Raw genomic sequence first — 15,510 nt, 5'->3', positions numbered from 1 at the left:
AGCAGTCTTTTCATGGGTAGGATGTTCATTATCTTTCAAGTGTGACCCTATGAGAAAACAAAAATATAAGCCTTCACCTTGGTAGATGATACTAAAGTGGAAGGGCAGCTGTTTGCTGATTTCTCAGGAATGTGCGTGTTAGCTGGAGAGCACTCAAATGAACACATTAAAATTACTTGGTTACAAGATAGGAACGGAGTACTTGTGGCACCTTAGAGACTAACCAATTTATTTGAGCATGAGCTTTCGTGAGCTACAGCTCACTTCATCGGATGCATCCGATGAAGTGAGCTGTAGCTCACGAAAGCTCATGCTCAAATAAATTGGTTAGTCTCTAAGGTGCCATAAGTACTCCTTTTCTTTTTGCGAATACAGACTAACACGGCTGTTACTCTGAAAGATAGGAACAATGCTACCTGCTCAGCTAGGGCAATGCATTTTCCCCCATGTGAAGGTAATTTTTTCTTTTGTACATTGTAATGAAATCAAGAATCTAGTGCTGATTTTTATACATTGTAATGAAATAAAAAAACTAGTGTTGATAGAGGTAGAACTGCAGACAGGTCAGCACTTGCTGTGGGAAGACTACTTGAAAACAGTGTTGTTGCAGCTGTGTTGGTCCCAGGATATTAGAGCAACAAGGGGAAGAGGTAATATATTTTATTGGACCAACTGCTGTCAGTGAGAGAGACAAGCTTTCAGGCTACACAGAGCTTCTCTCTTTTATCAAAAGAAGTTGGTCCACTAAAATATATTACCTAACCCATCTTCTCTCTCCTTGAAATCAGGCTCTCTGGGGCTTACCTTTTTATTTGCATGGTGTATCTGAAAGGAAGTCTGAGAGCATACAAGATTTTCTGCTTTAGGGCTTCTTGTCGGAGTTTTGTGGTACACTCTAGGATATATGTAGTAGGGAATCCTGGGAGTGCTGATGAATCTGGCTGAGCAGAGGTCACCATACTTATTGTCCTGTCATTCTTCCTTTCCCTTTCCTTCAGTCCTGTAATGCAGGGCGGTGGCACAGTAGGATATGAGGGATGAAGTGTTTGGGAATGTAACTCAAACCAAAGATTTGCTTAATTCCATAGAAGGATGATGGTTGAAATCAATTAATCTCTTGCTGAATTTATTTTATTCATTTCTAGCTGATACTGCGCTAAAATTCTGCTCCCTAAGTACATAGGAATGGAAGCAGCTCTGGGATTAGCATCTGTATAACAGGGTTTTTTGACTCAATTTAAGTTTTACAGAAAACGAATCTCCCAGAACTGCATCACTAACTTTCTTTTTTGCCTTCTGCACAAAAGCTGTAGAACTTGGGTAGGAACAGAATGTGAAAGTAAATTAGAAGTCAAATGATTTCATAGCTTTGTATTGTTAAAAATCTCAACTCTTCTCCTCCTCTAGGTCTGGAGGGGCACACTAGCCCGCCTTCGGTATAAGAGGACAAAGGCTGCCCTCACAATAATTAAGTGCTACCGCCACTACAAAGTGAAGTCCTACATCCGTGAGGTCACCCGGCGTTTCCAAAGCGTGAGGTCCATGCGGGATTATGGAAAGCATGTGAAGTGGCCCAGCCCTCCAAAAGTGCTGCGCCGTTTCGAAGAAGCACTGCAGGCAATTTATCACAGGTACAAGGAAGACCCTTTATTTCATTCGAAATGAGGCATCGTTGGTCACAAACTAAAACATAAGAATTAACAATGGCCATTGATTCCTATGTGAATATATTTTTCATATAGTAGATCTACCGTATTCTGTAGAAGACATATTATGTATATTGTGACAAAGTCAGATTGGACAGCTGCAAGAGGGTCTTCATATTGGGTTCTGGGAGGTGAGCGGGCACAAGCCCGCCCACAGCTCAAGATAGGTGTGCGCCAGGGTCTCCCTCATGCTGCAAAAGGGACAGGCATTGGGGACAGGTGAACTGCACTAGGTACAAGCCTGCCCACGGTTAAAGGACCCTCCCCCAGCCTATGGGGAGGATCCACTGAGCCTGGGACTCAAATAATTATGGGGGGGGGGGGGAGAGAGACACTGAAAAACTAACAAGGATGGGTGTGTGGGTCAAAAGTAGGGAACCTGAAGGGGACACTGAGCAGAGAACCCTGGACAGCGCCCACTGCTCCTCTAAGGTGCCAAGGGAGCCAGCGGACACTGCCCAGAGGAACTCTGCCTGGATATGTGAGTGGAGAGGAACTTACCCAGCGTGCCATGGGGCCAAGGTAGAGTATAAGCTGACCCACCAGGGTGCCTCACCCTCAACAGGTGGCATTAGGTCCTACCATTTAGTGTCAGTGCGGAACATGAGGGTGAGGAAATGGAGAGTATGGAGCACGAGTGTGTACAGATATGCCCGTCGCGCAGTTTGAAAGCAAACTGGCTGCAGGTCACACAAGGTATACGGGTGGGGCAGCCAGGGAGGCTCATGGGACAGGGGCCTGATAAAAAGATCCAGAGGGCCTAGGGTATGGGGGTGGGCAGGGAACACCCTTCTGCAGGACCTGCTCGAGGTGAGCCAGAGAGGCGGGCGACAAGGCTGCCCTCATCTCCTGAAATACGAAGTGTGGAGAGCCCCATGCGCTGAGCAAGTGTCAGGGGATCCACGCAATTTCCCTGATCATAGTCCAGGAGGTCTCTGATCCTGGTGTCTCCTGCCAGGACCAGCCTCTGGCGCACCTAGCGGGACTCCGCCACCTGTACACCGAGTTGGGAATTGTGTAGCAGGGGCTCCGCAAGGAGATCTACCCCATTGGCGACTGCCACAGATCTGGTTGGCAAAACCAGCTTCCAGGTCTGGAGCACGTCCTGGTGGAAGACAGGAAGCTCAGAGATGTCTCGCGGAAGACCTCTCGGATGGAGATAGTCATAGATTCACAGATACTAAGGTCAGAAGGGACCATTATGATCATCTAGTCCAACCTCCTGCACAATGCAGGCCACAGAATCTCACCCACCCACTTCTGCGATAAACCTCTCACCTGTGTCTGAGCTATTGAAGTCCTCAAATCATGGTTTAAAGACTTCAAGGTGCAGAGAATCTTCCAACAAGTGACCTGTGCCCCATGCTACAGAGGAAGGCGAAAAACCCCCAGGGCCTCTTCCAATCTGCCCTGGAGGATAATTCCTTCCCGACCCCAAATATGGCGATCAGCTGAACCCTGAGCAGCTGATAAAGGAGCTGCCGGTCATATCGGAGCCCTCGGAAGTGGTGCAGGAAGGCATGCGCCAACATGCTCTATGCCTGACTACCTGCACCGTAAAGAGGTCTCTGCAGGGCCTGGGACAGAAGACATGGACCTGTGCAAGAGGGTCCTGGAAGGCCGATACATTAGCCCTCGAATGTTAAAGGCCCTTTTTCATACAAGCTGAGAAGGGGTTACCTCAGGTCAATCAGGGGTATCTGGATCCAATTAAGGGCTGCCTGAGGCCTTTAAAAACCCCTCCTCTGGTGGGGGGGAGAAAAGGGGTGAGAGAGAGACAAGCTAGTGGCAGCAGGGGAATAAGCTTCTCCAGGGTGAGAGGCTGTGTTCCTTCACATAGAGGAACAACCAAACCTGAGTGCCTGCTAGGGGAAGGACTGACACCCCCTGACAAGCAACAGGATGACACCCTGACCCAGCGAGGAGACAGGGAAAGGTATCCCTCTTTGTTTTTGTATTTACAAGACTGATTCTTTTTCGTTCGGTGAAGAATCACTCCTTAGGCCACCCTGGGGCATATCCTGAAAACACAGCTGAAGGAGCACAGAAGGAGGAAGGCAAACACTGCCCAGGGTAGGGCTGATTTACCCCAGGCCCACCATTGCCAGAGGGGGCAGTGCTAAGTCTGGTGAGATGAAGGAGGTGCCTTGCCACAATATCTATAATCTATATTTAGTACTGTCTCCCAGTATTTAGAGGCATCAGAAATCAGTGCTTTCAAACTCAGTGGTGCAATATCAACATCTGGTGCTAGTCCAACAGAGTAGAGAAATTAGCATGGCTGCATTTTGAAGAGTGGCTGTAAAAATGGTGCCTCTTTATTGAACAGCTCTGCTCCCTGTATATGTTCAGAGTCAGAACGGACTTTGGCTAAAAGGTTTTTAATAGCATTAGCCTCGTAAAGCCAATACTACTACAGAAGCATGGGAGACAGTGTGGCCTAGTGGATAGGGCACTGCACAGAGAGTTAGGAGACCTGGATCTAATCCTAATTCTGCCATTGACCTGCTAAGTGACCTTAGATAGATCACTTCACCTCTGAGCCTCTGTTTCCCTTTCTGCACTAGTTTGGCTTGTCCAGTTAGATTGTAAACTCTTCAGTGTTGGGGCTGTCTAACCCAATCGGGTCCCAAATTTGGTTAAAGCTTTGGAGCGTTCCTGTAACACAAATAGTAAGAGTGAAGTAGACTGTGTTCCTGTTTTCACATCAACAGTTAAGCAAGTTCCAGTTGCTGGGTCAATTCTGTCATTAAAGGGAAATGGGGTAGCTGAGCCAAGAATTTGGCTTGCAGAACCTTTATTATTGGTGATGTGCTAACAGCCCAGCATGATTCTTGGATGCCAGGGCATGTTTACAGGACTAGCAGGTAGGAAAACATTTTATTCTGGAATTGGAGACAACAAACATGGAACTTTGTGATGCCATCTCTTACAAAGTCACTAAGTGTGTTGTTTGAAAAATGACTTCAATTGAATAATGGCAGCTAGAAAAGTCTGTTTACCCCAACTCTCCCGGTGTAAATCAGGTAAGGCTCCCGATTACTCTGGTCTTGCTATGGGGCACAGATAAACTTTGGAGTTGATTAGATGTTCTTTTTTCAGGTGGAGAGCAAATGTGCTTATCAAGAGCATCCCACCAGAAGATCTTCCTCAGCTCAGGGCTAAGGTTGCTGCCATGGAATTGTTGAAGGGTCACAGAGCAGATATTGGGCTACAAAGAGCCTGGGAGGGTAACTATATTGCATCGGTGAGTGCTGTGATAGAAATGTTCAATCTTCCGTCAGTGCAGATGAATAGGGAAGAACCTCCCTGGTGAGGCCTAAGGGAATCAGGAGGGGAGAGTCGGAAAACAGTGAGTGTTCTAAAAATTAAATGCATTCCAACTCCTCCATTAAGAAGTAGTCTGTAAACCATTTCAAAAAGATTCCAACTTTTACTGTGCTAAGAACTATAATTTTGTAAATACCAAACCTTATTCTCATTATTCTTGGGGCCACTGTTAATCAAGATACCAATTAACATCGTCAGTTGACTCTTCCAGTGCCCAGAGATAGGATGGAAAATGCAACATGAGAATAAAATTGCAGTCGTTAGGGTGGAAGTTAGAAAATAGCATAAATGGAAGAACTAGGCAGAGGAAAATGCTTAACTGCCTCTGAGAGCGTAGTGGAAATTTCCTTATGTGTCTTCCTCAAAGGTAGCTCCCGCTTATTAGAGCCTTCCTTTTCCCTTAAGCCTTTGTTTCTAAAAGGTCCTTTAGAAAAGCATGCAAAACTCCGGATGCTGTTTTTCTGTACTGCAAGGAAATGTCTGATACACTCCCTTATCAGGAGACTTTATTACAGACTTCTTGGTGAGCTTGCCATTCCATCAGGCCTAGGTTGACGACAAAGCATGATTGCTCTGTTTGGTAATTAAGAAAAATTATGTGCCCGTCTTTGTTTGCTCTTCCAGAAACCAGATAACCCTCAGACCGCAGGCTCTTTCATCCTTATTGCCAATGAGTTGAAGAGGAAGGACAAGTACATGAATGTGCTCTTCTCATGTCACGTCCGCAAGGTAAATAGAATGAGTGGTTGGAGGAGGAGGAGAGAAATCTACAGAAAGTCAAAAGCTAGGCTGGGAACAGAAATGCCACAGACTGATTTTCTTGTGGCTGAAGTGAAGTTTTCTGATGCTAAGGATGAGGAGAAAATATTTAAGTTCTGAGCAGCCCTATCATCTGACCATTTGTTGCTTTAGGGAGATTGAGTTTGGAGTAGATATTTTATATTCTGTAATATATCAGGTGGAGTTCAAAGCAGCAGCCCAAACAGAAGGCATGTCATTGAAGTTTGCTTTCCACTAAAGCTCACAGGCACTGGATAACAAACTATTCTCTAAATTCCTTTGTGATGTATTGTGAAGTAATAATTCTTTTCCTTAGTGTTTGTAAGACCCTTGAAGGTTTAAAATACTACTCAGCAATCGGTGAAACCAGGGAGGCTAGATCATAGTGCAAGTATATAGGCTACTTTTAACAAGGATTTTGACCAAGAAAACGAAAACTTTAGGATTTAGTTTGTCTGAAGAAATGGTGCCAGGAGGGTCACATCCTATCCTTGTTATGTTTCAAGTATCAACATTCGTATTTTGGACCACTGATTTCTTAATATTGAGCCCAAGCTAACAAGGAACCCTTCACTTTAAGGGACACCTCTGACCACCTAGGACCTGGGAGATGAACCCAGGTTGGATTAAGTGTAGCTGATTTTGGTCTGATTGAAAGTCTCTTTCCAGGGTGGAGACACTTAAATCAAGGCAATTTCAAATTATTGATTTAAGTCAGGTTGAAGGTTTGTAAAACTAACTTGAAAGTTTGTGTTATTGCAAATTGAGAATAACATTTGTAATGACGTAAATTATGCTGTTTTTAAATGCTGATCAAGTATCTTATTTGAATGTTATGAAACTGCTATAGACAAAAAGCAGAATATTTAAAACTAGTATCTGAAAGCTTGTGCTGTTGCACAGGTGTAATTTGTAAAGTAATGTGTAAAAAATTTAAAACAGCTGAAAATGGCTGAGAACTTAAAAAGTTGAGAGTAACAGACTGTGAATCTCAGTGGTGTTTGAACCTGGTGATATTCTAAACAAAGAGCTCTCAACCATGCTTGTAGCTGTTACAATTGCTTCACACTGACCCAACAGACATTCTAGGCTTCAGAGTGATGTTTGGTGGTGTGTGTGCTGGTTATGTTGTTGGGTGGATCACAGAATCATAGGACTGGAAGGCACCTCGAGAGGTCATCTAGTCCAGTCCCCTGCACTCATGGCAGGACTATTGTCTAGACCAGGGATGGCCAACCTGGGGCTCCGGAGCCATATGCGGCTCTTCCGAAGTTACTATGCGGCTCCTTGTCTAGGCACCGACGCTGGAGCTACAGGTGCCAACTTTCCAGTGTGCTGGGGGGGGTGCTCACTGCTCAACCCCTGGCTCTGCCACAGGCCCTGCCCCCACTCCACCCCTTTCCACTCCCTCCCGTGAGCCTGCTGTGCCCTCGCTCCACCTCCCCCCCCAGAGCCTTGTGCACGCCACGAAACAGCTGATTGGGAGGTGCGGGGAGTGAGGGGGAGGCGCTGATCGGCGGGGCTGCAAGTGGGTGGGAGGTGCTGGGAGTGGCAGGGAGAAGCTGATGGGGGGCTGCTGATGTATTTCTGTGGCTCTTTGGCAACGTACATTAGTAAATTCTGGCTCCTTCTCAGACTCCGGTTGGCCACCCCTGTTCTAGACCATCCCTGACAGGGGTTTGTCTAACCTGCTCTTAAAAAATCTCCAGTGATGTAGATTTCACAACCTCTCTAGGCAATTTATTTCAGTGCTTAACCACCCTGACAGTCAGGAGGTTTTTTCCTAATGTCCAACTGAAACCTCCATTGCTGCAATTTAAGCCCATTGCTTCTTGTCCTGTCCTCAGAAGTTAAGGAGAACAATTTTTCACCCTCCTCCTTGTTGCAACTTTTTAGGTACTTGAAAACTGTGTCCCCTCTGTCTTCTCTTCTCCAGACTAAACAAACCCATTTTTTTCAATCTTCCCTCATAGGTCATGCTTTCTAGACCTTTAATCATTTTTGTTGCTCTTCTCTGGACTTTCTCCAATTTGTCCACATCTTTCCTGAAATGTGGTGCTCAGAAATGGACACAAGACTCCCAGTTGAGGCCTAATCAGCATGGAGTAGAGCGGAAGAACTACTTCTCGTGTCTTGCTTACAACGTTCCCACTAATACATCCCAGAATGATGTTCGCTTTTTTTGCAACAGTGGGGTGGAAGTTGTTGAAATCCAGGTGGAATTCTTCAAGGGCCTCCTTCCTTTGGGTCCATATGATGAAGATGTCATCAGTGTAATGCAAGTAGAGGAGGGGCGTTAGGGGACGAGAGCTGAGGAAGCGTTGTTCTAAGTCAGCCATAAAAATGTTGGCATACTGTGGGGCCATGCGGGTACCCATAGCAGTGCAGCTGACTTGAAGGTATAAGTTGTCCCCAAATCTGACATGGTTGTGGGTGAGGACAAAGTCACAAAGCTCAGCCACCAGGTGTGCCGTGGCCTCATCAGGGATACTGTTCCTGACGGCTTATAGTCCATCCTCATGTGGAATATTGGTGTAAAGAGCTTCTACATTCATGGTGGCCAGGATGGTGTTTTCAATGCATCACCAATGCATTGTAGCTTCCTCAGGAAGTCGGTGGTGTATCGAAGATAACTAGGAGCGCTGGTAGCGTAGGGTCTGAGGAGAGAGTCCAAATAGCCATATAATCCTACTGTAAGAGTGCTGATGCCTGAGATGGTGGGGCATCAAGGGCTTCCAGATTTATGGATCTTGGATAGCAGATAGAATACCCCTGGTTGGGGCTCTGGGGGTGTGTCTGTGTAGATTTGTTCCCGTGCTGTAGGAGGGAGTTTCTTGAGCAGCTGGTGTAGATTCTTTTGGTATTCCTCAGTGGTACTCCTCCCTTCTGTTCAGGTGTTAGTATAATAATGCCTGCATCTGTAATTTTCACTCCATGCATCCGATGAAGTGGGTTCAAGTCCACGAAAGCTTATGCCCAAATAAATCTGTTAGTCTTTAAGGTGCCACCGGACTCCTTGTTGTTTTTGTGGATACAGACTAACACAGCTACCCCCTGAAATTTAATTAAACACTTTTTTTTTTTTTTAAACAAGCGTCATCAGCATGGAAGCATGTCCTCTAGAATGGTGGCCGAAGCATGAAGGGGCATATGAATGTTTAGCATATCTGGCACATAAATATCTTGCAACACCAGCTATAAAAGTGCCATGTGAATGCCTGTTCTCACTTTCAGGTGACGGTGTAAATAAGCAAGCAGCAGTATCTCCCATAAATGTAAACAAACTTCTTTGTCTTAGTGATTGGCTGAACAAGTAGTTGGACCGAGTGCACTTTAGAGCCTACAAGTTTTACATTGTTTTGTTTTTGAGTGCAGTTATGTATTTTTATACATAATTCTACATTTATAAATTACATTTTCATGATAAAGAGATTGCACTACAGTACTTGTATGAGGTGAACTGAAAAATACTATTATTTTTACAGTGCAAATATTTGTAATAAAAAATAATATAAAGTGAGCACTATACACTTTAGTGAGCTACAGCTCACTTCATCGGATGCACACGAAAGCTTATGCTCAAATAAATTTGTTAGTCTCTAAGGTGCCACAAGTCCTCCTTTTCTTTTTGCGGATACAGACTGACACGGCTGCTACTATACACTTTGTATTCTGTGTTGTAATAGAAATCAATATATTTGAAAATGTAGAAAAACATCCAAAAATATTTAATACATTTCAATTGGTATTCTATTGTTTAACGGTGCAATTAATTGCAATTACTTTTTTTATTTTTCGCTTGAGTTAACTGCAGTTAATCAACAGCCCTAGTTTATATTCATCCTTTGTAATTTGACCTAGTTTCTAATTTTTGTAGGACTCTTTTTTGAGTTTCAGATCATTGAAGATCTCCCGGTTAAACCAGGGTGGTCACTTGCCATACTTCCTTTGTTCTTGCACCCTTAATAATGTGTCTCTGAAAAACTGTCAACTGTCTTCAATTGTTTTTCCCCTTAGACTTGCTTCCCATGAGTTCTTACCTACCAACTCCGAGTTTGCTGAAGTCTGCCATCTTGAAATCTATTGTCTTTATTTTGCTGTTCTCCCTCCTACCATTCCTTAAAATCATGAATTCTACCATTTCATGATCACTTTCACCCAAAGGATGGTTGTGTTGATCTGTGTCTAGGGAATTGTGCTGGAAGAGTTGTCTAGATAGCAAATAAGTGTGAGCTGAAGTCAGGGGCTGTGTGTGTTTGGGGTTATTGTGTGTGTAGGTTGTGGTGTTTGGATCATTTTGTGTGTGCGCCTGCGGGGTTGTGCTGGGGGATTGTTGTTTTGTGTAGGTGACGGGCCAATTAATCCATCATCTGTGTAGTCTCCCTTATACAATCAATTAAATTGTTGCATGCAAATTAGGTGTAGAGTAAGAGTGGTGATTTGTTATTATCTCTGATATAATGGTCTAGGACTCTTCGAATGGCAGAGGTACATGCTTTACTGTAGCCGTACACTGCACATGTAATTGATAAAGTCAAAATGGCTGAACTTAAAAATTTGGTAGTAACAAACCACAAAACCCAGTGATGATTGAACCTAGTGGTATACTGAACACAGAGTCCCCAGCCATGCTAGTAGCTGTTTCTATCACATCATGCTGACTCAGCAGTCATTCTAGGCTTCAGAATAACAATCTTGAAATCATGTTAAGTAGATGAAGGTCCCAGACCAGCAAACACTTAGATTCGTAGATTCCAAGGCCAGAGGAATCACTGTGGTCTTCTCGTCTGACCTTCGGTATAACACAGGGCCGAGAACTTCCCCAATATAATTTCTAGAGCAGATCTTTAAGAAAAACATCCAATCTTAATTTAAAAACTGTCAGTGAGAGAATCTACCATGACCCTTCATAAGTTGTTCCAATGGTTAATTACTCTCACAATGAAAAATTTACTCCTTATTTACAGTCTGAATTTGTCCAGCTTCAACTTCCAGCCGTTGGACCATGTTATACCTTTGTCTGCTAGATTCAGGAGCCCCATAACCTTCTCTTTGTTAAGCTAAATAGATTGAGCTTCTGGAGTTTCACAATTAAGGCATGTTTTCAAATTCTTAATCGTTCTTATGGCTCTTCTCTGAACCCTTTCCAATTTATCATCATCCTTCTTGAATTGTGGACACCAGAACTGGACGTAGTATTCCAGCAGTGGTCACACTACTGCCAAATACAGAGGTAAAATAACCTCTCTGTTCCTACTGGAGGTTCACCTGTTTATGTATCTAAGGATCGCATTAGCCCCTTAGGCCACAGGGTCGCACTGGGACCTCATTATCCACCATCACCCCCAAATCTTTTTAGCGTCACCACTTCCTAGGATAGAGCCCCCATCATTGAAGTATGGCCTACGTTCTTTATTCCTAGATGTATACATTCACATTTACCCATATTAAAATGCATATTGTTTGCGGGAACCCAGTTTACCAGGTGGTCCAGATCGCTCTTGTCCTCTTCGTTATTTACCACTTCCCCCAACTTTTTTCATCTGCAAACTTTGTCAATGATGATTTTGTGTTCTTTCTGATTATTGATAAAAATGTGAAATAGCATAGGGCCAAGAACAGAACCCTGCCCTATGCTATTTCAAGCCAAGAACTGAACCCACTAGAAACACACCCACTCAGTGGCGATTCCCTGTTTACAATTACATTTTGAGACCTATCAGCCATTTTTTAATCCATTTAACTTAAGCAGTTATGTAAGTTTACTCAGACGACTAATCAATGGGACTACTTATGTTCTTGAAGTTAAACTTACATATAAATGTTTGCAGCATCAAATGCTAAACTTGTATTTTTATTTAAAACTTTTAGTGATATAAAATGTCACTTCAAAACAACATTTCTTCAGTGCTAGCCATGAAAGCTATTTAGACTTTCAATTCAGTAATAAAATTATTGTGATCTTTCTTATACACAAGATCAAAATTTTCAAAAACAGAGGTGCCTATAGGCGCCGACTCCGTGGGTGCTCTGGGGCTGGCTCACCCACGGGAAAAAAAATAGGGGGTGCTCAGCACCCACTGTGATGACCAGCTGTTGGCAGCCAGGGATCAACTGTTTTGCGAGAGCCTCGGCAGATGAGCTGTTTCCTATGGGTAGCCTGTACGCAGCTGCGATCACCTGTTTGCCGGGTAGGCTCAGATCAACTTTTTCCTGCTTCCCTGCTCCGGCAGGGGCTGAGTGAGTCTCACCAAGGGGAAAAAAAAAAAAAAGCCTTAGGGTTGGCGTGGGCGGGAGTGCTAGGCTATCAGCAGCAGCACAGCCAGCCCCTGCTCACTTAGGGCTGCCCCACACCTCTTGGGCTGATGGCCACGTGTATGGTTGTTCCCTGCCAGCCAAGCTCGACTCCGGCCACAGCAGGCATCAGGTGACCCAAGGGAGCCTAGCCAGGCTGGGGCTGGGTGTAGTGATGGATTATGGGGAGAAGAAGCCCTGGACCCTGGCAGGAGCTGCGCTGGAGGTGGGGTGAGGGGAGAAGCCCCAGACCCCGGCAGGAGCCACGCTGGGCAGGCGTGGGGGGAGGAGAAGCTCCAGACCCCGGCAGGAGCCGCCCGGGGGTGGGGGGAGGAGAAGCCCCGGACCCTGGCAGAAGATGTGGGGCTGAAGTCCCCAGCTCGGGAGCTCCAGTCACCCAAGTGGCAGAAGCTGCAGGGCTGAAGCCCCGACCCCAGTCTGCAGAGCTGGCCTGAGCCCCTCTCTCTCCTGTCCCCCCTGTGCGGAGCTAGCTTTCGCTCTCAGGCTGTGGAGAAATTCAGTCCAAATCTACCCACGTTTGTATCTCCATTTCCCCTATCATCACACAGGGGTCTTGGGGAAGGGGGCGGAGCTGGGATGGGGCACCCACCAGCAAAACCCAAAGTCAGCACGTATGGAGGTGCCTATAGTTAGGCTCCTAAGGATGGGATTTTAAAAAGTAGCTCAACTCCCATTGAGTTCCAACTGCACACCCTAATGAAGGATTATAGCCTGGTTGTAGCATTTCAGCTTTCCTGGCATATGGAAATTTGTTCAGTATATTGGCAGATGGTATTAGTTGCAAATACAACGCAGGGTATTTATTTATCAGTGATGTGTTTGGGTTTGTGTTGATCTCTCAGTAAGGCAGTTAATGAGGCCCTGGACTTGTTTTTTTACAGCAAAGCTAAGACTCTTTATTTTCGGTTTTTACCCAAAACAATTCCCAGGCTTTACAAAAGCTAATGCTAATTTTACTAGCTTTATTAATTTTCACCTGAATTTTGGATCACTCATGTATATGAAAATTCTCCTTGTGTTCAGCAAATCCAATCTACTACATTAATGGATGTGTGGTTGTTAATAATAAAATAGTCTAAGTGTAAATGCAAGTCTGTCAAAGTAATGTAGTGGACGATACGCACACACACGTATGTGTGTGCATTTGTATACGTACTGTTAATGTATAGTTAATTTTTTGTACTTCCTGTCCCATAATATTAACCCTGATATTTACCCAGAAAACTGTGAAGTTTAATTTTTTTCACTGATTTTCACCCATTTTTAATCTTAATTACAACACTGATAAATTCCCAGGAAATTTTAAACAAAATAAAAACAGAAATGAGGGGTCTTGAACGTAGCTGAGCACTTTAAATCTGAAATTTCCTAATAGACAAAAATCTCTGTAAAATCTGAAACTCTCCTAACAATTAGGAAACTAAACAAGTCCAAAATACCCACATTAGTAATTTAAGACTATAAATGGGAAAAAGTACAAAACTAGTCACATCTCATTTAAGTTTAAAAATCTATTTAATTTTAAAAATATTTTGTATCCACCCCACATCTTGAGGTGGGGGGTATGTGTCTCATTGGGATGTTCTGCTAGCTAAGTGATCTGATTGGCTGAAATTTTTTGTGGTGTGTGCCAACTCAGTTGTTTGGGGGTTCTCTGAATCTCTGAACCTCCTTCTAGTATCTTGTAGCAGTGAAGTCCTTCCTACTTTTCCTTATGCCAAGGGCACTGTATGACCACTTTGCTCCTGGCTTTTATTTTTCTGATTGTGTTGAAAACAAAAGAATAGAAATATTATATTGTTGGAAAAAGAAAAGGAGTACTAGTGGCACCTTAGAGACTAACCAATTTATTTGAGCATAAGCTTTTGTGATGTACAGCTCACTTCATTAGATGCATTCAGTGGAAAATACAGTGAGGAGATTTATGTACACACAGAGCATGAAAAAATGGGTGTTATTATACACACTGTAAGGAGAGTGATCACTTAAGATGAGCTATTACCAGGAGGAGAGCCTGGGGGAGAAAACCTTTTGTAGTGATAAGGGGATAAAAAGAAAAGGAGTACTAGTGGCACCTTAGAGACTAACCAATTTATTTGAGCATAAGCTTTTGTGAGCTACAGCTCACTTCATCGGATGCATTCAGTGGAAAATACAGTGAGGAGATTTATGTACACACAGAACATGAAAAAATGGGTGTTATTATACACACTGTAAGGAGAGTGATCACTTAAGATGAGCTATTACCAGGAGGAGAGCGGGGGGGAGAAAACCTTTTGTAGTGATAAGGGGATAAAAAGAAAAGGAGTACTTGTGGCACCTTAGAGACTAAACAATTTATTTGAGCATGAGCTTTCGTGAGCTACAGCTCACATCGGATCCGATGAAGTGAGCTGTAGCTCACGAAAGCTCATGCTCAAATAAATTGGTTAGTCTCTAAGGTGCCACAAGTCCTCCTTTTCTTTTTGCGAATACAGACTAACACAGCTGTTACTCTGAAACCTGTCATAAGGGGATAAGACACTGTGGGGGGGTTTCAGAATTTAATTTTCCTCACCATTATGCAACTTTTAAGCTTTTAAATCCCTATATTTTTCTCACACACTCATTCACTCTGATTCAGCTTTTGGTAACAATCTAACATACAAGGACAGAGGAAATCGATTTTCTAAAATAGTGAAGATTGTTACTTCATTCAATTACAGGCAGGCAAAGAACAATTTAAAAATTCCAATAGGATAACATTTGAGATTTTTATAAAGGGGCAGATTTCTTTTGGTTGTGGTATGTGGAAAGAATTCTCAGGAGTGAACACAAATAGATCTGTTATCCCTGTAGACCCCACCAGTAAGTTCCCGCTGCAACACATATTAAAAGATGGCTGTTCTCAGTTTAGTTTAGTTTTATTGCATCAGTCTCTCATCACTTTACTAATAGCTAATGCAGTCCTTGGAATGCAGGGAGACGGAGTAGCCAAAGCTAATACTGCTGTTGCTTATCATGAATGCAAATGCAGCACCCTTACCCGGAAGTTGAAGGTCATTTCAATGCTTTCGATGCTGGAGAAAACTGCAGCTTATCCAACTATGCTTTTGAGAGCAAGCCCAAGCTGTAATTGGAAAATATTGGCGGGAGCATGGGATTATAGAAATGTAGTACTCTGGTTCTACTTTATAGTTTTAATAGTCTATCAGTGACTTTTTGATCGTTTTTGAAAGGTTAAATTGTTGGTGACTTAATTTTATGGAGTTTAGGTCAGACTTTATTCTCTGTGCAAACGGTCAGTTAAGGAATAATATCACATGACAATTCTTGAAGCTATCAGCAATGAAAGCCCATGGGTGGAAGATTTGTATTGCAGCGGAATTTATACACAGTC

General features: G+C 43.6%; 1 protein-coding gene across 1 annotated transcript in view; it reads left to right on the top strand.

The window, feature by feature from the left end:
- The window catches only part of MYO1D (myosin ID), a 351,624-nt gene that overhangs the window by 200,117 nt on the left and 135,997 nt on the right, over positions 1-15,510 (top strand). The window contains exons 17-19 of the mRNA XM_084615957.1: positions 1,408-1,631; positions 4,809-4,953; positions 5,661-5,765. Coding sequence (XP_084472083.1) covers positions 1,408-1,631; positions 4,809-4,953; positions 5,661-5,765 — 474 coding nt within the window. The remainder of the gene's footprint in view (positions 1-1,407; positions 1,632-4,808; positions 4,954-5,660; positions 5,766-15,510) is intronic.

The sequence above is a fragment of the Lepidochelys olivacea genome (assembly GCF_965140295.1).
Source record: "Lepidochelys olivacea isolate rLepOli2 genome assembly, chromosome: 27".
Taxonomy (NCBI): domain Eukaryota; kingdom Metazoa; phylum Chordata; order Testudines; family Cheloniidae; genus Lepidochelys; species Lepidochelys olivacea.
This window is presented reverse-complemented; position numbering and strand designations above follow the sequence as displayed.